Genomic DNA, 20,944 nt, shown 5'->3' with positions numbered 1-20,944 from the left:
ACTACCTTACTTTAATAATATTTGATATAAAACTTATAACAAAAAAAGGTTACAACAGAGACAATAGAACCAAGTCTGCTTATTGTCTATTAAAAATAGATTCATGAATTAGCAGTATTCATAACAGTTAATATTTGAGTACACACTCTGCTCTGAACTGTTCTACACATTTATATTTATAATCTCATCTGATGTTCACGACCTTGTGAGGTAGGTTTTATCATTGTCACCACCCCCATTTTAAGAGGAAATTGAGGCACAAAGAGATTAAGTAGCTTGCCCAAGGTCACACAGCTGAGAGGTCATAGGGAGCTTGCCCAAGGTCATACAGCTGGAAGGTCATAGGGTTGGGATTTGAACCCAGGCAGTTTCATAAAACATGAGAGTAAACTAAAATAGAAAGCTCAGGAATTAAAAATAGACTAGGTGTTTAATTTACAATTCATATAATCATAGACCTACAAGATAAAAAGTTACCTACGAATATCATTGTAATATCCAAAAATCAGTAATTCTGAATCTTCATCTTGGCAAATGTACCAATGATTAACACATTTTTACAAACAGGCAGAACAACTCGAGGGTAAGATGTGTAACAGTCGCACCATAGGTTTGGTTTAAGACTTGCTAGTGCACAGAAACTGTTTATGAGTTACAGGAGGCCTAAAAGGCAGGTTTTTGGTTTCACTATCTAATATCCATTTTACTCCAAATTATTTTCCCAAATGAGAATATACTTATATTTGTATTTATACATGTAAAAATGGCCTGTTAAAAGATATTATTAAGTTTAAAAGTTATTTGCAAATTTCAACTCAATTTGTGAAGCGGGCTAACTACATACTTATGCGGTAAAATGAAGTAGTTCCCTCCGCCCCCGAAAATATCTCTTCGGTTTTGGAGTTTGCATAGACAAATTCTGGTAACATATAAATACAGGTATGACCCTGGAAACCTGAAGGTGGATTGATTGTAAACATCTCTGAATGTTTGCATAGGACAAAATCAGATCTGCATGGGAAGAAACAGCCACACAGGAGCCAAATCCTGAGTGGCCCTTGTTAGAAACTGACAATTGGTCATTATGTCTTGAACTTGAGAAATAGTATTAAAGACCAAAGGAAAATGAACTTCCAAAATTAATGCCAAAAGACAGTTACTGTCCAGTCACACAGCAACCTGTGGTGTGTTTCAGATGACCCGGTCAGCGGTGGGACCACTTCTCCAGTCTCTGCAAACCCCGACGGCTAATGGAACTCAGGACGCCCTACTGAAGGTCACTCTGGGAATCTGGTGAATTCTCTCAAGTTTGGAGACTTCTTGAGTAAAAACAAAGCTATTACCAAAGCTCAAGGAGGCCACGTTTTTTAAAATTCATATTATCTGCTATTTAAATGCTATTTTCGTGAATACAAAAATACAATTTAAAATGCGGTTTATGACAAAAATACAATTTAAAATGTTGTTTGTGACAAAAATACAGTTTAAAATGCGGTTTGTGTGCCTTTTGGTGGAAGACAGAGGTTCACAATTCCTTTTCCGTTAAGCAGTGGCTTGTGCTGCTGAGGGGGTCGGCAACGCCGTCAACAGCACGTTCTCCAAGGACACCGCGGGGTCTGTGTAGTACTGCAGCGCGGGCCGGAACCCCTTCTGCTGCAAGTACTCGACCCGGCCTTGGTCAATCAGCAGCTTACAGAGATGCCCTAGTTTCTTCTTTTCTTCAACAGCAAGAAACCTACGTCGAACAAACGCACATAAAACAAGGTTAAAATGTTGTCAGAGTTTATAAAAAGCTATTTTATCATTTCTATTTACTGAGGAGCAGCTCGATAACCCACCAAATACTGTGGGCTGTGTGTGTCCCATGCTCCCAAGACACGTTTTACTGACGACCACAATAAAATCGTATTTTAACCTATTCTAAAGTTAGACGGTAAAATACATTTTCGTGAATAAATTTTGACAGTATTCATTGGAAAGAACAGCGATGAAAACATTCCTGCCCCAGAGCTGTGCACTTCAGTCACTCACCCGGGCAAACTCCCAGCGCGCTCGTCGGGGAGGCCGGGGCCCCCAGCATGCTCCTCACTGTCCTCACTCCCATCTTCTCCTCTCGAGGCTTCCACACAACTTGTCCGCATCCCACAAGTCGCCCAGCTACTCATCCGCTGGAAATAGTGGAATTCCACAGCGCCCAGGCCCAGGGCCCTGAAATATTCTTTGCCCACATAATGTCGCCAGTCACACCTGTGGTGACAACAGAGTGCAATAACAATGCCGGCCACGGGGGTGCGCGTCTCGGGGACCTTCCTCTCACTTCCTTCCTCGGCCACAGCGTTACTTTCCTGGGCTGCTTTATCACTCTTTACGCGTTTGGCTAAAGGTTCTTCACTCCTTTCCTCACAACTGGCACCATAGGTCTCAACCAAACAGCGTAACGCAAGATCTGCAAACACAACCACGCGCCCCGGCGACAGCGTCTTTAAAATGCAGTCAGCACCATGGTCTCTACAAACCCCAAACCGAAGGAACGAACCTACATCGCTTTCTGCCCGTAATAATTCTTTTGTGGGTGATCAACTCTGTTCATGTTTGCTCTTCTCTCATTACAGTCTCACTCTAATGATTTATTCTGAGTCAAGTCTACTGCCCAGTAAATCGGAATGAAGAGGAAAAGCATCAGCCCAGGCTGACGGCAGGTGTCAGTCCTGGAAGGAGAGGCGGAGGGAAGGAGGGGACAGCCAGACAGGAGGCGGCCACGGAGCCGAGGGCAGCGGCTGTGGCAGGCTCTCCAATAGGATGCTGATGGCGTGTGAAGGGACAGGCCAGACGGTGAGTCGAGGGGAAACGCGTGACCGACAAGTGGCGACAGAGGCCCTGCTACTGAGAAACCCGGTTAGGTGGCAGGGTAACGGATGAGCTCTTCTCCTCCCAGACAGAAGGCTTGACGGGGGTCAAAGGGGTAAGTGCATGAAAACCATCCAAAAACTGACACTCAGAGCCACTTCCAGCCAGGTCCCCAAACGGGTGGCTGGTGAGGTGGCAGGAGCCAGGGAGATGTAACAACAGTTAACCTTAACTGAACACTGACATGTGCCAGACACCCTATGTGTAATGTGGTAAACTACACACGACCCCATTTTACACACGATAACCCCAGCTCAGGAAGGCTGGGTAATCTGCCTGGGTCACACAGCAGAGCAGAACCCTGGACTATCTGATTTCAAAGCCCACACTCTTTCCACAGCACCTGCTAGAGCCGGTGGAGCGAGGTGCTAAGACAGCACAGATTTCTTTCCTAACATTTCTTTTTCTTTCCCCCAAGACTCCTGGTACACAATCACCTTCTAGTGGGAGGGGTTTCAGAGTCCTTCCCAAGCAACTCTTCTAAAGAAACCAGTAGCTTTTGGGGCAAAATCATATAGTTTCCATAAATGATCCGTTTACTTTTTGGTTGAAATACAACCCAAAGAACTTTAAGGTCCCATATGACGGAATATTTACACATAAAACCCTTAATTCATCCTATAAAATGGCCGGAGGAGCAGAGATCTGCCATGGCTGCCAGGAAGATTAACAAGCTCTGAACATAGTGATGTAAGCTCTTCTGGAGAGACCACGGAAACGGCTGGGGTCACAGTGCCCTGAGACGTCATGTGTGCACCCAGACACGATGGGCAGCTTTCTCACCTGTGGCCACACCACACAGGTGCTTCCCGATTCCCACCACAGGCAGTTTTTCTCTGCTCAGCACAGGAATCCTGTCTGAAATAAAAGGACACGAGAACCAAGTTAGCTCCCTCGTGCGGTGAGGCCTTAATGTGCCTCCCCAAACAGAGAACGAATGAGAACCTTTGAATTTAGGGCTGAAGTTTAGAAACAAGTGGCTCAAAGACGCAGCGACTTGACAAGTAACAGGTGGCCACTGAGCCATGGAAAGTGACAGTTTCTTGACTGCAGGCCGAGGCTGCTTCCCCTGTACCGACCCAGGCCTCTCCCTTGTTTGCCCTGAGGCACTTTCTGCACAACCAAACTTCTAAGCAACCCCCAGAGTTGGAAACCTCTATGATTTGTGGGAGACAACGGAAAGTTACGCAACTTACTCAGACACAAGTGTTGAATGTCAATCTGAAGTCTCTCAAACACTGAGTTTTTCTTTCTGTGTTTGCCATCTACCTGCACAAACAGAACATTATCGTAACAATGGCTTTTTATGTTTAAAAAAAGCTTTGTGAAAATAAATTCTATTTGTTTTTAATATTCAGAGCAAATAAGTTTTCATCTTATTTTTTAGTCTTTAAAAAAGAGAATCATTAATATAAAACATTTAAGATTTTAAGTTCTTTGGTAAAAACTCCAAAATAATATCATTGTACATGTTTATAAGGCTTGAAGGCTTTATAAATTATCATGTATGCCTTATGTCCTTTAACTCTAAAAACTCCCAGTTCACTGACAAAGGAACCAAGGGTCACCAAGCTCACCTGCCCGCTCCTTTCTCTCTGTCGGCCCTTAATAACGTTATTTTTGGCTCACTCCTCCCCTTACTCTCCCGGAGAGATCACCACCAGTCCGATCCATACGCACATGCCTAGGACTTAGAAGCTGCACTGTGGTCCAGAGCTCTCCTGAGCACCAGACACACATCACCAAGTCCCTGGCTTCCAACATCTGAACATTGCTCATCTCCTTCCCTCCTCTCCATCCCCGGGCACAGCTTGAGCTCTGGTCCATCTGTCATTTGGATTATTGGATAATAATGGTCTTATAGTTAACCTCCCTGCTTCAAGTTTCACACTCTTTGATCAGCTTGAATGGTAGTTTTAAAAACCCTTCTTTTATTTACTTCACCAACTCTTATATATTCTTCGGTCTCCTCTCAGCTGTCACTTCTCCAGGAAATCTTCGTGACCCACATTAGACTGAGGCTGCTGTTCTGTCTTCCTGCTCTGATAGCATTTGGTTCTTACCCTTATCATAAGACACTTAGCAAACTAAACCACAATATTTGTGAGGCTGCCCCACTAGATGTGAGTGTCTTGAAGACAGGAGCTGTGTCCCCGCCCTGGAGCAGGATGAAGCCGGACCGTAGCCCAGCCCTCCTGCCCTCTGCCCCTGCTGAACTCACTGGGCCCCATCTCCTCCCATCACACAGAAATGTCTCTGTGTTACTGTTGTTTCCTAGAGTGCTTCTCAGACCCTCTTTCTAGCAAACACTAATTCAGCTTTCAGGACACGCTTCAGTTACCACCTTGTCTGTGTAGTCAGTGCCATCCCTTCCCTTCAGAAAACTTGTCATTCCCTCCTCTTGACCCACACTGACCTCCATGCAGACTTTTTGTATTTTAATACTTTTCTATGATCATTTATTGATTTGTCTGTCTCTCCTTTCTATGTGTACGTGACAGAGGTAGGGACCTTGTCTTATTTGACTCTACCTACCCAACGTCTACCAGGGTGCCTGGCAGTACACGCAGTACATGCTCTTCACTGAATGAAGAGCTACTAACTGCCAGAGGACCCAACACTTCTAGCTCCTAGCTTGAGCTTGCCTCTTTCCACTTATTTTCTTATCTCTGCAAATAGTTTTAAGAACTCAGATCAATGGACTATCAAACGTTGGATTAAAAAACTTACCTTCAGGTTGTTACCAATATAATTAGAATAAAAAGCTTTAATCAAATACACACAAAAAAGTCCACTTTCTTTAAGAGACATGGTCTGTTTTTGGAAGGAAGTGTGAACATAAGAGTTTGGTGACTAACATACCGCGCGGCTTCGCTCACCTTGAACCTCGTGGTCACCTTCTCCACGAGAATGAAGTGAACTTTTTCAGCATCTTTTAAGGCAATATCAACCCAATGAGATAATTTTCCCTTTCCTGCTCCAAACTCAACAAAGCATCTTCTTGGTCCAAGTAACTTTAATTTCTCAATGTTACCTAAAATAGAAGCCTGCACACTTCACAAGATTATTTTAGAAACAAGAGCAAACACATTTGGCTCAAATGGGAAACAGCAAGGTGATGTCTACGTAATGAGGCAGCATGTTCACATGGAAAACTTCTGTTTGGCTTTAAATTTGTTTCTCTTTGCTTTTAAATATTTAATATACAATGCTCAGAACCATACCAATGCCAAAATTCTGTAATATATGTTTATGCATATTTTTTGAAACAGAAGGATTGTGTACCCAAAAGGGAAACTAATGTAATCTCATTAATAAATATATTTAGAAAGAACAGAATGTTAGCTTTTGACAAACGAACACAAGGCCATTTTTAGTAGAGTTACCATGGCCTGAACATACCTGTTGTTTCAGGTGTTTGGTTGCAGAATCACCATTTTTAGGGTCATTAAGGGCATCATGCAATGCTGGATGGGACATAATTTGATCTTTAAGTGTAGAGTTCAAACCTGTGCCAAATATAAGCATAATTGCTTAAGCAACCAAACACGAAACCATAGGGCACTGAACAACGGTAGTAACATCTTTTTAAACCACACTGGCATCAGTTCACATACCACCTCATTGTTCTTAAAAATCTTGAACTTGCAACTTTAGGCAGACTTACCTTCACTTGCTTTTTTCAACTTCTTAATTAAAATTTCCAACTGCTCTTCAGAGAGAGAAGAAATTGGAACCTAAATACAAAAATGAGGCGCGAGCTGATCATTAAGAATATCAGTTCTATAGGAAAATGCATTCTAAATTCTAAAAAATTAACTTATTTCAAACAAAAATTGGAACACAGCTTATTCACAATGTGGAGACAGCTTATAAATGCTATTTTAAAATATTAAGTCAAGTACTTACTAATTGCTCAGGTATTTCTGTCTCATCTTTTAAGCCTGCGTTAATATCTTGAATAAAGAAGTCCTTAAGAAAAACAAAATGAACCACAAGAATACTGTCATTAATGTGAAGACCTCACAGGAACTAGGCTGAGAAACTGCCCCTTTCCTCCTTCCCATGTCTGTACCTCCTTTCGTCCCCTTCACTCATCAGATACTCACAGGTTTTGGCTTCTCTCTTGAGTTACATTTTTTCAAATGCTTTGCTAGTTGATCTTCGTATACTGTGCTACGTTTAAAAAGAAAATTATTTAAAATAAGACTTGTGACAATGACTGTTTCCAGCACAGAAAAACCCTTATCTGACCCCGTACTTACTGTTTTGGATCTAAAGGACACAGGATTCTTTTCCGAGCATCTTCTTCCTAGAAAAAAGGTAAGATTTGAATAAAATATGAAATTCACTGCTTACAGGTACTAGATTCTACCTCAGTGTAACCATAAGTCGATGCGTTCCCAAAACAAGGCAAGGACACCTTTCAAAGCCATTAATAAAACACTGGTCCAACTGTGTCATAGGGTTCAACACCAAGTGGCCTGTGCAGCTGGTTTACCTAAATGAGCACCTACTGCTTTGGACAACCAGAGCCTGTAGCTTCAAACAGGTTACCGAGAAGGCCTACGTATGAAATTCTGAACCTGTGATAGCACTGACTCAAATACGCACTATTATTTCAGGCACCAGGAAAGAAAAAATACTGCCGTTCAATATTGATGTCACTGGTTTCATGATACATTCTGGTTTCAGAGACGTTAAAAGGAAGTGTCTTAGAAACCATGAAATACGGCATTTTAACCATTTGCCAGGTGGCCAAACTCCACTGGCCTCGCACCTTGTGGGAAGAGCAGAGTTATGTCCCGTTTGTTTCTAAGTCACACGGGTCTGACTGCGTGCCCCAGGAAACGGGGGGGGGCGTGAACAGTGATGGCAGTTCCACCCAACCGTCACAGGAATCTGCATGCGACAGGCCAGCAGGCAGAGGTGCGGAGCTGGGCTCTAGCTCCTGCGACCCAGAGCGAGCGGACAACCCTGGACGCTGGGAAGGCGAGAACCGGACGCCCGCGTGTCGGGTGTAATCCTTCTAGAGCCTGCCCAGCGGGGTTTCCCCGCGAGCACGGGGAGCGCTCTCTCGCTCTGACTTATTTTCCGCTCATCCGTGTCCTACAGATACACGTCCATGAGAACGCAGACGGTGCCGCTGTACCGGGGACGAAACCCATTGTTACCTGCTTTCCCTTTTAAAGGGAGAGCCGCCTCTCGCGTGCTTTCAAACCTTCCCTCCCCGCTGAGCAGTGCTACGAGCAGGGGAACAGGCGCCGGGACGCAGGGAACAGCGCCCGGAACAGCCGGTAACAATGTAGCAACTGCGCGCGGGGCCGGCTGGGAGCTAGTCGGGGGGGGGGGGGGGGTGTCACACGGCAGGTCACGTGAAGGCCGAGTCCCCGGGCTGTGCGCCTGCGGCTGAGGTAATAACCGTGTCCACTGGGAGCGGAAAACACAAAGTAGCCCCTCAAAGAGCTCGGGGGGCGCGCCCATCCTCGCGGGGGCTCCGGTGTCGGGGAGACAAGGAGACTCTTCCCCTCCCCGGCTCCGTGGGTGTGGCTTAGGCCCAGGTACACTTCTGGAAAAAGTCCCTCTCCGCCGCCGGGACAAGAGGCGGTCGCGGACCCCCAACCCCCCGGACACAAGTGGGAATCGGAGATCCCCGAGCGGAGGAAACTGAGACCCGCAGTCCTGCCCCAATCGCCGGTCCCCCTCGCTCGCGGGGGGCACCGAACCGCGCCGAGGGCCAGAAAGGGGCTGGAAAGCCGGCGGGCAGAAGCGGCAGCCGCGGCGAGAGGGGAGGGGCGGGGCCGGGAAACGGATTCCCCGAGGCTCCCGGCGGGGCAGGGCGGTACCAGACCTCCGCGGCGCCAGCGTGCTCGCCGCAGAACCTTTTCCCGGCTGCCACCACCATCCTGCAGAACCTCTTTTTCTTTGCCACGTAGAAACCGCACCGACCGTCGGCGGGGAAGCTGGTGGCGCGCTGCGTCGGCGCGGAAGCCGCCATAGTTTGGGGCAAGCATCAGGGGAAGGCAGGGAAAATTGTCAACGCCCCGCCCGGCCTCTTCCCTGATCAAAGATGGCCGCCTCGGGTCCCGCTGCGCTGGCCGATACCCGGAACTACCGCTCTCTTTGCCCCGCCCCTGCCGAACCGGAAGGAGCGGATGGTGGCCGGCGAGGTCCAAACCTCCTTCGTCTTCCGTCTATTGCATCTCTTCGCCCCGCCCCCTCAGCGGAAGTCGAGCGCCAAACTCAAACCTGAGCGGGACCCGGACGCGGCGGAGGCGGGGACCCGGCGCCCGGGCCTGCGGGGCGCTGCGCACGGCGGCGGGGCCGCGGGCCAGCATGAGCCAGATTCTGTTCCAGCAGCTCGTCCCGCTGCAGGTGAAGAGCAGAGACTGCGAGGAGCGGTAAGCCCGCGTTCCCTGCCCGGCGGGTGGCGGTTGGGGGCGGGCCGAGGGGAAGATGGCGGCTCGGGCCGGTGGGCTCGGGCCCGCGGCGGGGTGTCGGGCTGGCGTCCCCGGGACGCGGAGGGGGCCTCCGCTGGGACGCAGGGCCGCCTGTCTCGCCGAGCGGCCGTTGCCGAGGACGCGGGGGGCCGGCCCGCCCCGAGGTGGAGCCGTGGGGGTCGGCGCCCGGGTCTCCGCTTTGACACCTGGGCCGGGCCCGGCGAGGGTCGGCCTGGGGCTCGGGCCTGGGCTCCCGGCCTCGGGGCCCTGTTGGAGGCGCAGGTAAGCTTCACCTTCAGAACAGTCAGTTTTGTGGCGTGTTTGCCGGGTTACTAAACATGTTTACGAAACATTAAGTGACGTTTAATCGGTTAAAAACACTTGGGGACAGCTAGGAATTCCATTGATTCGTTTATCCATCCGACAGACGTCGCCGACACGCGAAGCGCCCGGCCGGGCGCCGGGGCCACGGTGTCCCCGTGGGGCGGAGAGGCCCCGGGTGGGAGGTAAAAGCCCGGGTGGGAGGTAAAGGCCCGTCTCATAGGCAGATGCAGCCACCGCGTTCGCCAAGGCGGCGGCGCTTGAGTAGAGCTTGGACCAGGCGTCAGGAGATGGCAGTCTCCCCCCCCTTTTTTATTGAGTTTATTGGGGTGACAGTGGTTCATAAAATCATAGGTTTGAGGGGTACAGTTCTGTAACATCACCTGTCTATTGCATTGTGCGTCACACCCCCCCCCCAAGTCAAGCCTCCATGCGTCGCCTTGTGTCCCCCCTGTGCCCTCTGCTCCCTCCCCCACCCCAGGGGATTGCAGTTCGGTCTCCGCTCATTAACTGTCTCTTAGCTCCCGGTGTGTAAAACCGGCGTAACGTGCCTGCCCACGTTGATTGTTAGCAGGGTCAGGTGTGAAAATGTGGCATAGACAAGGAGGACAGTGATTTATTGAGTAACATGAAACTAGCGTAGAGTTTAATTATAGGTCCAAAATCAGTTGGCGAGCGGGGCAGGGAGAGGCCCCGCACCAGCAGCCGCCTATGGAGCCCCAGGGGCTGTTTCTGTTGCCCAGTATGCCAGCCGCGTGGGGTTACTGGGCATTTGAATTGGAGCTCATCGAATTGATGTGCCGGGAGAGTACAGTGCACACTGGACTTTGAAGACTCAATATGAAAAAAAATAATGTAAAATATCTTGATTACATATACTATAGTGTATTGATTATGTATGTTAAGATGACAATTTGAGGGGCATATTGGGTTAAATAAAATGTTGCTGAAGTTAATGTACCTGTTTCTTTTCATTTTTAAAAATGTGGCTTCTAGAAAATTTTAAATTACATACGTCGCTAATATGTGTGGCCTCCATTCTTTCTCTGTCTGACACAGCATCCTTCTAGAACAGTTATAGAAAGATGAATGGTAGAGGCATAATTCCTGATTCCAACATCAAAACTCCTAGCTCTTCTCTATCTCATTACATTGTTAAGTAAAAAATGTAACTTCTACAGCTGAAAGTCTTTAAGCATCTTTTGGCCCGTTGATAGCAAAAAAAAAAAAAAAGGCAACCAGGTCTGTCCGGGGCATGAAACCTAAACTACCAGCAGCTTTGCCAGGTGGAAAAGCGGTCCTGGAGTGTTTCTTTACGTCAAGGGGAGTGTGTATGTGTGAGAAAGGAATTACAGGGGCTCTAGATAAAGTGGTGGGAGAAGGTGAGGAGGGCTAGTTCTGGGCTGGGTACACAGTCCCCAAGGAGGCATCCTCACTGTGGATTAGCTGTGGGCAGCAGAGTGGGAAGTTCACGTGTAAGCCAGAAGCTGAGGCTCCTGGGCTTGGATGGCGCCTGGCTGTTCTCTCTCAGCTAATCGCGGAAACAGCCACCTGGAAATTAGTCCAAAATTCCGGCAGACTTACAGGAATGTGAGCAGTCTTTTGTCAGCTGGCCCACAGCTAATAACTGGTTAATTATTCCTGTCTGTTTCTCTCACTCTCCTGCTGCTGTCATTTAATAATTGAGAACATCTCAGAATATTTTTCTTGTCAACATTATCACAGTTATCTTAAAATACAGTTTCACCTTTTCCCCTCCTGTTTAGAAACCTTTCCTGTTACCTGTAGCAGCAGTCAGCAAACTAGAGCCCATGGGCCAGGTGGCCCACTGCCTGTTTTTATGAATAAAGTTTTATTGGAGCACAGCCATTCTCATTTGTTAAGGAATCTCTGTGGCTGCTTTTTTGCTCTAAGGGCAGAGATGAGTAACTGTGACAGAGACCTATGGCCCGCAGAGCGTAAAATATTTACTTTCTGGCTCTTTACAGAAAAAGTTTGCTGACTCCTGACCTATGGGAACAACAGTGCAGACTCTTAAACAAAAGGCGGCCAGTTTAGCTCTGCAGATAAATTTATGAATGCCTACTATGTACCGGGAACTGTCCTAGGTACTAAGAATAGAGAGCTTCCTGTTTCCTCACCCCCAACAACAGAAAACCCCGGTTTTCATTCTGGTCCTCAGGGAACTCTAATAGGGGAAACAAAAGGTTTTTCTCGGAGACGCAGCCTAGCACAGGTCAGGATTTCAGGCTCTTAAGTCAAATTGAGTTTAACTCCCAGTTCTGCCACTTGCTTACAGTTTGATTTTGTACAGGTGTTTTGTTTTACTGAATGTGCCCATCTTTAAATTGATGCTTAAAGTATCTGCCTCAAGGGATTTTTATGAACATGAAGTGAGTTAATACATATTAAAGTGCTTATAACAGTGTCTGGAGCATAGTACACATTACTAAGTGTTAGCTATTGAAGTGTGATTGACGCATAAAGTTTATACATGTACTGACCTCAGAGAGGAAGGCAATTTAGTGGAAGACAGTGGCAATGCTCAGAGAACTGTCTTGAGGGAAGCGATGGAAAAGTTTGAAGCCCGTGATTTGACACCAACCTGCTTTTTCATTTTTATTTCCTGAGTTCATCTCCCCAATATACTAGTCACACTAGCTCCTTGTCCTCCGAGCACTAATTCCCTCTCGGTACCCTGCCTCTGCCCTGCTCTTCCCTCTGCTGCCAGTGCTTTTTCTCTCATAACCTTCAAGGTCTGTCTGAAATCCTGTCAACGTAAGGATCTGTTCAAAGTTGCTGACATTGAAGTTAATTGGCCTTAGTCATTTATTAGAGAGCATAGTGTAGGTAAAAAAATCTGAGCTCTAGTTTGGGCTCTGCGATGTGACCTTAGCAGGCTTGTAACTAACTGCACCTCACGTTCTTCCTTTGTGAGGCAGAAATGTTTACTTAAAAGATTACTCTTGTTAAATAAGATGATTATTTAAAGGGTCTGGCAGGTACTCAGTAGTGTAGGTGTCAGTAAGGGTTAGTGGCCCCTCCCTCTCCTCTCTTGGAGCCCTAAAATAAAATCAGAAGCAGATCTGGGGTAAAGTCATTTAATCTGATCTCAGTTTGAGGACTCAGACCATGTTTATTTCTGTTTGTATCCCTAGCACCCAGCACAGTACCTGGCTTAGAGTAGCTTTCATTTGTTTGCATTGAGAGTTTGTCACAGCTTCTAGGTGGCAGAGGTGGGCTAGAATCCAGGTCTGCTAATGCCAAAGTTACCCGACAGCCAAGATGTTATGTAGATATAGGCATTGTTCAGAATGTGACATTGATTTTGAGAACTAGAATTTTTATTGTGTTTTATTGACTTGTTTATATGGTTCCTATGACATCAAACCATTACAATGGAGAAAGTAAGATTTCTGATTTTAGACAGTATATCCTCTGACAGCACAGATTTTTTCTACAAGATATTTTGGGAAGTGGGGTTGAAGTAAACATGGGGAATAGGTTTCGTCTCTGGGCCTTTCCTCCTCTTTTCTCCCAGCATCTAATGCATACAAGCATTTGGAATATATGCAACATCATTCATGCGATTGGAAAACTATCAAGTACAGCAGGACTTCTGAAACAAGCTGTCAGCCACAGTGTCACACCACCATGGCAATATGTGCTAGAACAGCACTTCAAAGAAGAAAACCAAACATAATGACATCTTTATGTCACAAAACTAACTCAGTCCACTTATCTTACAAATTTGGAAGTGGAAAGGTTTTCCCCCATAAGAACGCTTAATTTAAGTGGAATTGAAGTAGGAATCTGATCTGTTTCACATATATTGCTCTAGATACTAGAAAAATAGAATCAAAACATTTTCTGGTTTTAAAGATAACTCTTCCTGTTTTTGTGATGTTCACCTCTGCTGCTGTTTCTTTTCAGATAACAGACAAAAGATATGGTAACCTCATCATATGAACTAAGATTTTAATCCAATGTAAAATTAGTCAGCATAAAAAAAATCCAAACACTTCAGTCTGGCCTCACTCAACTATTACCAGGTTTTCCCATCAATACTCAGTTGCTCTGTCTACATTTTTTATTTCTGTAGCAGATAAGTAGTGGTAGAACGTGGGAAAGGTTTAAAATACCTTTGGAAGAATAATTTAAGATTGGACAAGTTGTTTTCTTTCCCTTTCTGTTCTTACATAATTATTTAATTCTAGCAGGGTAGTTAGAGATATTTTTTCACCAGTTTTTCCCTTTTATTTCCTAATTACTTAAACATCTTTATTTAATTTGATTGTTATGAGCACCTTTATTTTTATGCCTCTGTTCGATGCTGGATTCTGCAGGGTGCAGTATAGTGTGTAGAAAGCTAGCTTGTTTTCTTTTAGGGCTTCAAGTTACTCTAGGGTAAGATAGGTGATGATAACCTGCTGGCTGTGCTTCTATGGAAAGCACATCTGCTCAGCATCCTCTATGCAGTACATTTTCTGCAAATAAGGGGAGGGAACATGTTATCTTATCCTTGACTCGACATTCCAGTATTTTAATACTACACATTTTAAATTTTTTCAAATGGAATCTCGTAAATCATTTGATGGTTTGAATTGGTAACTTTTTTAATGTAAAGAGTTATTAAATTGATGGTTTATCTTTCAATAGATGCTATTTTAGAATCAGGACGGTCAGGTTATGTTCCAGGCTAGTACTAGGCATTCTCCATTGTTTATCTCTCTCAGTTCTCACGACAACTCCATTTCACAGGAGAGAAAAGTTTAGCCTCAGGTTACAGACCCAATTACTACTTACTCTGGGAGAACAGGAATTTCAGCTACAAACCCAGTGTGCTTGCCCAGCCACCCACAAGTTAGGAACAGCTGTGGGGCTCCTGTGGCTGGTAGGAGTGAGCGATGACTGGTGTCCTGGGACTGCTTCTGATGGTGGGCTTGTCTTTTCACACAGGAGAGGCAGTGTTAGAGTGAGCATTGAGCTGCAAGCGGTTTCTAACCCGGTTCACAGAAAGGTCGGTATGCACTTCATTTTTGACCTGTGATAACTTCTGTTACTTTATAGATCATTGTCTTGTTCTTGAAGAATGAGATCTTTACTCCCATCTTGCTTTTAATTTGGGGCCGTTTTGTAACTGGCAGGTCTGGAGTGGTAGAATCTACCACGATCACAGCTGAGAGATTATGGTACCATATATTTCTAAAGCATACAAAAATGGGGGTTGGAAGACTAGATTCCTTAGGTACACCCAGTACACTGATGATGCTAGACTATCTATTGCTAGGCTGTGGAGTTGGCATTTCATGGTATACATATGAGAAGAGAATGAATGAATCTTGGCAGGGAGAAATTCTTGGATCTTTTACTTTGCTTTTGAAGAGAGGCATTTAGAGCGTCAGTCCTATGTGATCTTCGGAAGTATGAGTCATTAGCAGATATGGGTGCAGGCCAGAGGACTGAGAGGTACAGTATCTGTTCTCTGCCACAGCTTTCTCTAAAATATTCAGGGACCTGGGAGTATTAGCAACAGCTTCAGTTTTGTACAGCATCTTGGGGGGATATCAGGAAGGACTTCAGTAGCAGTTGCTTGAAGAACAGGGCATTCTGGGGCAAAGTAAATGCCTAGATTGCTAATTTTTGGGAAGAGATTGTATTTTATGCTTCCTACCTGTTACTCTATGTGTGCTGTGTGCCTCTTCATTCTCTAGCTTACTCATAAGTGGTTTAGGTTTTTCTAGGACCCCTAACAGTTCCTCAGCAGCTCAAGGAGATTTTGTTTCAAGTGGAACCTTGTTCTTAACCCAAGTGCTTGTTTCTTTATTGTCCTTCATCTTGTTGCTCTGCCCATTTTCCTTATACCGATGTTCTCTGAAGTCCCTAATTTCAGTGTGCTTTGCTGTCAGCTTTAGCTGCTGTGATGAGCTGGCACACAGTAAACTTTACCTGGAAGGAGGTCTTGATGAAAAGTGTCGACTTCCTTTGAAACTAAGGACAGATGGGCTCCACATCTGTGGCCATCTGGAGCGGAGTGGTGGGCCCTGAGGAGGAAGCCCTGGCAGCATGTCACCTGATACCCTGTCCTCTGCCCAAAGGACAAATGCTCCCTTTTTTTCCAGGGTGGGTGATGGTCATTTCTGCTGATGTATTTGCCACTTTTGAAATACCAGGCAATCAGTTTGCCGGAAACCAAAATATAATTGAATGCGATGTTGTCAGTGGTGAAGAACATTGTTGCTGTGGTGTCATAGTGCAGCCAGGGCTGGGCCTGGACTTTCCTAAGCCTCTGCCAGGGTGACATTCCTAAACTTCAAATTCCTCGTGGTTAATTAACTCCTTAGATCCCCCTGTGGCTCTTAACAAGCAGAGTAAGTACCTCTGTTTAAGATCTAAGTCTGTAAGCCAGCAGCACTAGGAAACTGGTTCCAGCTGAAGCATGATGTTGGTACATTGATGTCGGATGATGTGCTTATTACTCTGAAAGCTACAGCTACTAAACACATTAAAAAATAATCTTTCTTTTAGGATTTAGTTATCCGTCTGACCGATGACACTGATCCATTTTTCCTCTATAACCTTGTTATATCTGAGGAAGATTTTCAGAGGTAACTAGACTTACTTTTCTGGCCTTATATTTAATCTAGGCATAGTAAGTTTTCAAGTTTTATGCATGTATTGGTACTATTCTCTTTGAAACACATACCTATTAGGAACATTCAGTATTTTGGGAACCAGGAGTCTATTTAGACTATAATTAGTCAGAATGCTTTTGAAGTAAGTATTTCATAGATTATTAGAGTCCTGCTTACAATAGCTCAGAAATTTGGATCTTTAGCTAAATTTATTGACCTTTTTCCTCCCATTGAATAAATTTTATAAAAAATCAAAAGTTTCCTGGTTTATTAAATCTTGATTATGAGTGTTTAGTAAATAAAAAATCTTTCAGGGTGTTAATTATAAAGATAGTAGTTAAATTTTTTTAAAATATCTTTTCCTATTTTCTGTGTAGTTTAAAATTCCAGCAAGGTCTTCTGGTAGACTTCTTAGCTTTCCCGCAGAAATTTATAGATCTGCTCCAGCAGTGTACTCAGGAACATGCCAAGGAAATCCCAAGGTGAGTCTCATGAGAATACCGTGTTGTTGACCTTCTCCCAAGACGAGCCCTTTTTTGTAGGACCAGTTGATCGCTCAGTTTTCTCTGTATATTGAAGTATCCCTGTCTGTCTGAGAAACTGGGATTCCAGGGATCCACCAGATTGTAAATTTAATTAATCTCACCATGAAAATCAGAAATATTTACCCTTAATTTTCATGTGTTGACAAAGCCATTAAAAGTATCTGAAACATTTAAGAGCATCAAGTATGTTTTTATACTGAGCTTGGAAAAGGAGAGAAGCAGCTTTGTGGGGACTGGTAGTCATGAGGTGCTGATGCCTGATCCTTTCATTGTGAGATTCACCAGCCTTCTTCTGTTGGTTCCTCACCTGATGGTGGTTGGTGGAATCATTTATGTCATTAGGGAGTACGAATTATGCTTTTCTATATTTATTAGGTATAATTCTTCTATAACGAACTTTCCCTCATCAGCTAGGGCAATTTGATTCTGAAAATTCATACAGGAAAGGATAAATGCTCGGTTCTTTTAAATTGTCAATTTTTAGAGTAAGAAGTTGTAACTCTAGTTATTTTTGTGGTTTCAGTGGGGTTTTTAATTTTATTTTTTTGCTATCTCATCTGTCATCGTGAACTTGTGGACATTTATATATTCGTTATGTTTCAGTCAGTTTTTTTTCTTGTTCAGTTTATACCGATTACCCCACTTTGTCCCATTTTACCATTGGGAGTCCTTTCATGTTGGCCCCTGTGATTCCAGTGTGCCCCTTTTCCTGATCCTTCTAATTATCAATGATCCATTGAGTCGTGGAGCCTGGTGCAACAGGGTTCACGGCTCAGCGGGAGAGTTTCACCACCCTGTAAAGGTCTGATAATGTGATGCTTTCTTTCCCAAGGTTTCTGTTGCAGTTAGCTTCTCCAGCAGCTGTTTTGGATAACTCTCCTGCCCTTTTAAATGTGGTAGAGACAAATCCTTTTAAGCATCTTACACACCTCTCACTAAAACTTTTACCTGGAAATGATGTGGAAATAAAGAAGTTTCTAGCAGGCTGTTTGAAATGTAGCAAGGTAAGATTTCAATTGAAGTTACTCTTTTAAAATAACTACCAAAGGCCTCCAACAAATCACTGAAGAGCTATATTGCTTTTAGTTTTGATTTTCTGAATAAAGATGTCCAGGAAAATTTTATAACATGTAGAGTTTATTTTATTTTTCATTTACTCAGGGTACAAGGATAGGACTGGATCAGGAATTGAGGAAGTTAGGTCCCAGAGTTTTTACTAATTTTCTGCCATCTTGGGCAGGTCGTTTAAACTCTGGGTGTCCTGATTTCTTCAGTTTATAGATATGTGTGGAAATATCTAGCCTGTTTTAAATTGGATGAAATAAAATATATACAAGTGCCCTAGAACAACATTGGGAGGCCTCGTAAGAGCTTTCAGAAAGTCTCCTTAGTCAAATGCTATAGATCAGTGCATCTCAAAATTTAATGGCACACAAGTCTTCTGAGGATCTTGCCACACAGATTCTGACTCAGAAGGTCTGATTAGGGTAGGGCCTGCAGTTCTGCCTTGCTTTTTTCTTTTTTCCTGTGATGCTGCATTTCTAACAAACTCCAGCATGATGCTGAAGCTGTACTTTGCTACAATTTGAGTAATACAGCCATGGATGATTAAATTGTAAGCTACATAATTCTATTTTTATAAACAGGAAGAAAAATTATCATTGACACAATCACTAGAGGATGTTACTAGGCAACTGAATTTCACACAGAAGGTAATTCAGGTTTTTTCTTTGTAAGTCATCCAAACATTGGCTCTGCTTTGCCTCTTGAATCCCATCCAGGCTTTTGTGTATTTTTCAAAGCCTATACCACAGGATTCCTTCTTTCCCACTTTCCCCACCAGTTAGCCATCTTAATCTGATGCTTTCTCTCTCTGATATTTCATTCCATCCGCACATTTTTGTTTCCCCAACATACGACATGTTCCCGCCAGGTCTTCACTAAATATGATCATGTCACGTGTTCGTTCTCTGCTCCTCTTGTTTACCTCACTCCTCTTGTCTGAAATGGCCTCGCAGTTCCTGCCTCGGGAAGCTTTCCCTTCCTTCTGTTACGTTTAGAATGAATTTCTCTGATAGATCTATCATTCCAGTCATTGTACTACCTTTTTGCCCCCAGTACTTGAAACTGAGGACCACAATGTCTGATAATCGATACTCTGCACAGCCCAGCCCATCAGGAAACCCAAGTTACTGGGCTTTGTGTGTTAAGTGAGCTACTCCGTATGACTGCCTGGCTCCAGCCTGCATGTATTTACTTCTCATGCTGGGGGGGGGGGGAGGGGGGAGCCATATTCAACTAAAGGGCTAAAAATGGATAAACTTGACTGTTGTAGATCTAAAGTTGCCTTTTTCCTCAAATTCAAAAAATCTTTGAGTATGTCTGAAAAAGCCACAATTCCATTTTCTTTAATATCCTTGTAAATATTGGCATGTTCTAACCGAATAACCTATTCAGGAGACACTTACTATTTTATACTGAACTCTAATGCAGACATTATCAGAAAAAATCCAAGAATTGGATAAGTTACGGAATGAATGGGCATCTCACACAGCTGCACTGTCGAGTAAGCACTCTCAGGAGCTGACCAGTGAGAGGGAAAAGGCCTTGCAGGTATGGACATCAGAAGAAACTAGGAAAACATTTCGTTATGGCTCTTAGTCATATTGCTCATTATGAAAGTAATATGTGCTTGTTTTAAAATGTCCAGATATGACAGAGTCCATAAAAATGGTCTCTCTTTCAAAGTCTTACTGCCCAGAGATAATCTGTAAATATCTCATGGTTCATTCAGACTTTTCTCCATACTTGTAAATAATATGTAATTTATAAATATTTGTTTATGTTTGTAAAATTTGGACTGTGCACACACACTGGGTTTGGGTTTTGTCCTGTGCTAATGAGATCTGGGTATGTTGGCCTCATGTGGCATTGTTGGCATTGTTCTTTATTGGTTCAGATACTCCTTTTCAGTGGCTGCAGAGCATTTATTGTTGGGGTATAACATTATTTGACTGCTTACCCAACTGGTGGACATTTTCAGTTTTTTGCTTATTGCAAATAATACTGTAGGTTCCTTGTTCCTAGGAGCGAGATTGCATATACCCACATAAACTCTTCCTTGATGCATTTTCTGATAGGTTGTGAGTCAGTCCTTTGAGGCTTTAAAACCAGGCCACTCTGTTCTCCTCTTGCTGGTGGATATTCTATGAGGCAGTCATTTTAAAACTTTAATGTATATCAGAATCACTTGAAATAAAGTAGAAAATGTAAATGATGTAATTTTGTACCTCACCTTTTGTTTTTTAAATCATTTTCCTCCTCTTACTGCCTTTGGCCTCTGTTGCCTTGAGTGTGTTTGCTACCCCCTTAGACAGTGACGGCGGCACCTTCACCACATGCTGTTGGTGTTATTTTTTTCTGGATTGCTCCTTCAGTGTTGTCTTCCAAGATTGCACTTCCGGTTTTATATGGATTTTTTCCTGTTTTGTCTTTATTGCTCCTTTCTTATTTCCATTCCAATTTTCAGAAATGAGGGAATTCATAAAGTAGTAACATTTCCAAAGTATTTTATGAAAGAGATACTTTCCTACACTTCTGGTAGGAATTTTTGAATGGGAATAACTTTTATGGAATGCAGTCTTATTTATATATTAATTATAAGCAGAACTTTATTTAGAAAGTCACAGAGGTAGAAGAAGTGAGCCAGCTGAGTTGTGTGGGTTCAGGAAGCAAATTACAGAGGCAGAAGAAGGGCCCTTGGAACTTAGAGGGGAAGAGAGAGAATATGCTGGAATGCAGTTTTAGAATTTGTATCATTTGTATCAAACAAAGCTCTATTTGTTTGCATTCTTTGGCCTATAATTGATCAAAAGGAAATAATGTGAATTTTGGATGTATGTCTGTGTACAATAATAGGAATCATTTTATTTGTAATTGTGAAAAATTGGAAACTCAGCGTCCACAGTAGGGCAGGGATTAAATGAATGAAGGTACAGCTGTGGGTGGAATGTTATGCAGCTACTAACATGTTTACAGAGTTTTTTAATGATGTGAGTATATATAGCTTGGTCCTAATTTGTTTAATTTAAATATG

General features: G+C 43.9%; 2 protein-coding genes across 2 annotated transcripts in view; one reads left to right on the top strand and one right to left on the bottom strand.

The window, feature by feature from the left end:
* Nucleotides 1-322: 322 nt before the first annotated feature.
* On the bottom strand, nt 323-8,905 carry TRMT13 (tRNA methyltransferase 13). Its single transcript, XM_016204571.2, has 11 exons — nt 8,759-8,905; nt 7,173-7,219; nt 7,017-7,083; nt 6,817-6,879; nt 6,575-6,644; nt 6,310-6,416; nt 5,787-5,954; nt 4,104-4,176; nt 3,691-3,765; nt 2,032-2,446; nt 323-1,735 (listed from the first exon to the last, which is right to left on the bottom strand). Exons 1-11 carry the CDS (start codon nt 8,903-8,905, stop codon nt 1,543-1,545), a joined length of 1,425 nt encoding a protein of 474 aa, XP_016060057.1. The 3' UTR covers nt 323-1,542.
* Nucleotides 8,906-9,228: 323 nt separating this feature from the next.
* Nucleotides 9,229-20,944, top strand: part of SASS6 (SAS-6 centriolar assembly protein) — a 24,933-nt gene continuing 13,217 nt past the window's right edge. Inside the window, exons 1-7 of the mRNA XM_087828327.1 lie at nt 9,229-9,308; nt 14,628-14,688; nt 16,197-16,276; nt 16,681-16,785; nt 17,681-17,852; nt 18,495-18,560; nt 19,342-19,461. Of these exons, the coding sequence (XP_087684453.1) occupies nt 9,244-9,308; nt 14,628-14,688; nt 16,197-16,276; nt 16,681-16,785; nt 17,681-17,852; nt 18,495-18,560; nt 19,342-19,461 (669 nt within the window). The 5' untranslated portion in view covers nt 9,229-9,243. The remainder of the gene's footprint in view (nt 9,309-14,627; nt 14,689-16,196; nt 16,277-16,680; nt 16,786-17,680; nt 17,853-18,494; nt 18,561-19,341; nt 19,462-20,944) is intronic.

The sequence above is a fragment of the Miniopterus natalensis genome, chromosome 19 (assembly GCF_054644295.1).
Source record: "Miniopterus natalensis isolate mMinNat1 chromosome 19, mMinNat1.hap1, whole genome shotgun sequence".
In the NCBI taxonomy this organism is placed as follows: domain Eukaryota; kingdom Metazoa; phylum Chordata; class Mammalia; order Chiroptera; family Miniopteridae; genus Miniopterus; species Miniopterus natalensis.
Note: the sequence above shows the minus strand (reverse complement) of the source record. Positions and strands in the feature narration are given on the sequence as shown.

Bases quoted from the DNA above. Each gene is read 5' to 3' on its own strand.
- TRMT13 (XM_016204571.2), bottom strand. From the start codon at position 8,905: ATGGCGGCTTCCGCGCCGACGCAGCGCGCCACCAGCTTCCCCGCCGAC. The intron at 7,220-8,758 runs GTCTGGTACCGC...CCTTTTTTCTAG, and splicing joins AGCACGCTGGCGCCGCGGAG to GAAGAAGATGCTCGGAAAAG. The intron at 2,447-3,690 runs GTGAGAAAGCTG...TTGTGTTTGCAG, and splicing joins CCTGTGTGGTGTGGCCACAG to ATCTTGCGTTACGCTGTTTG.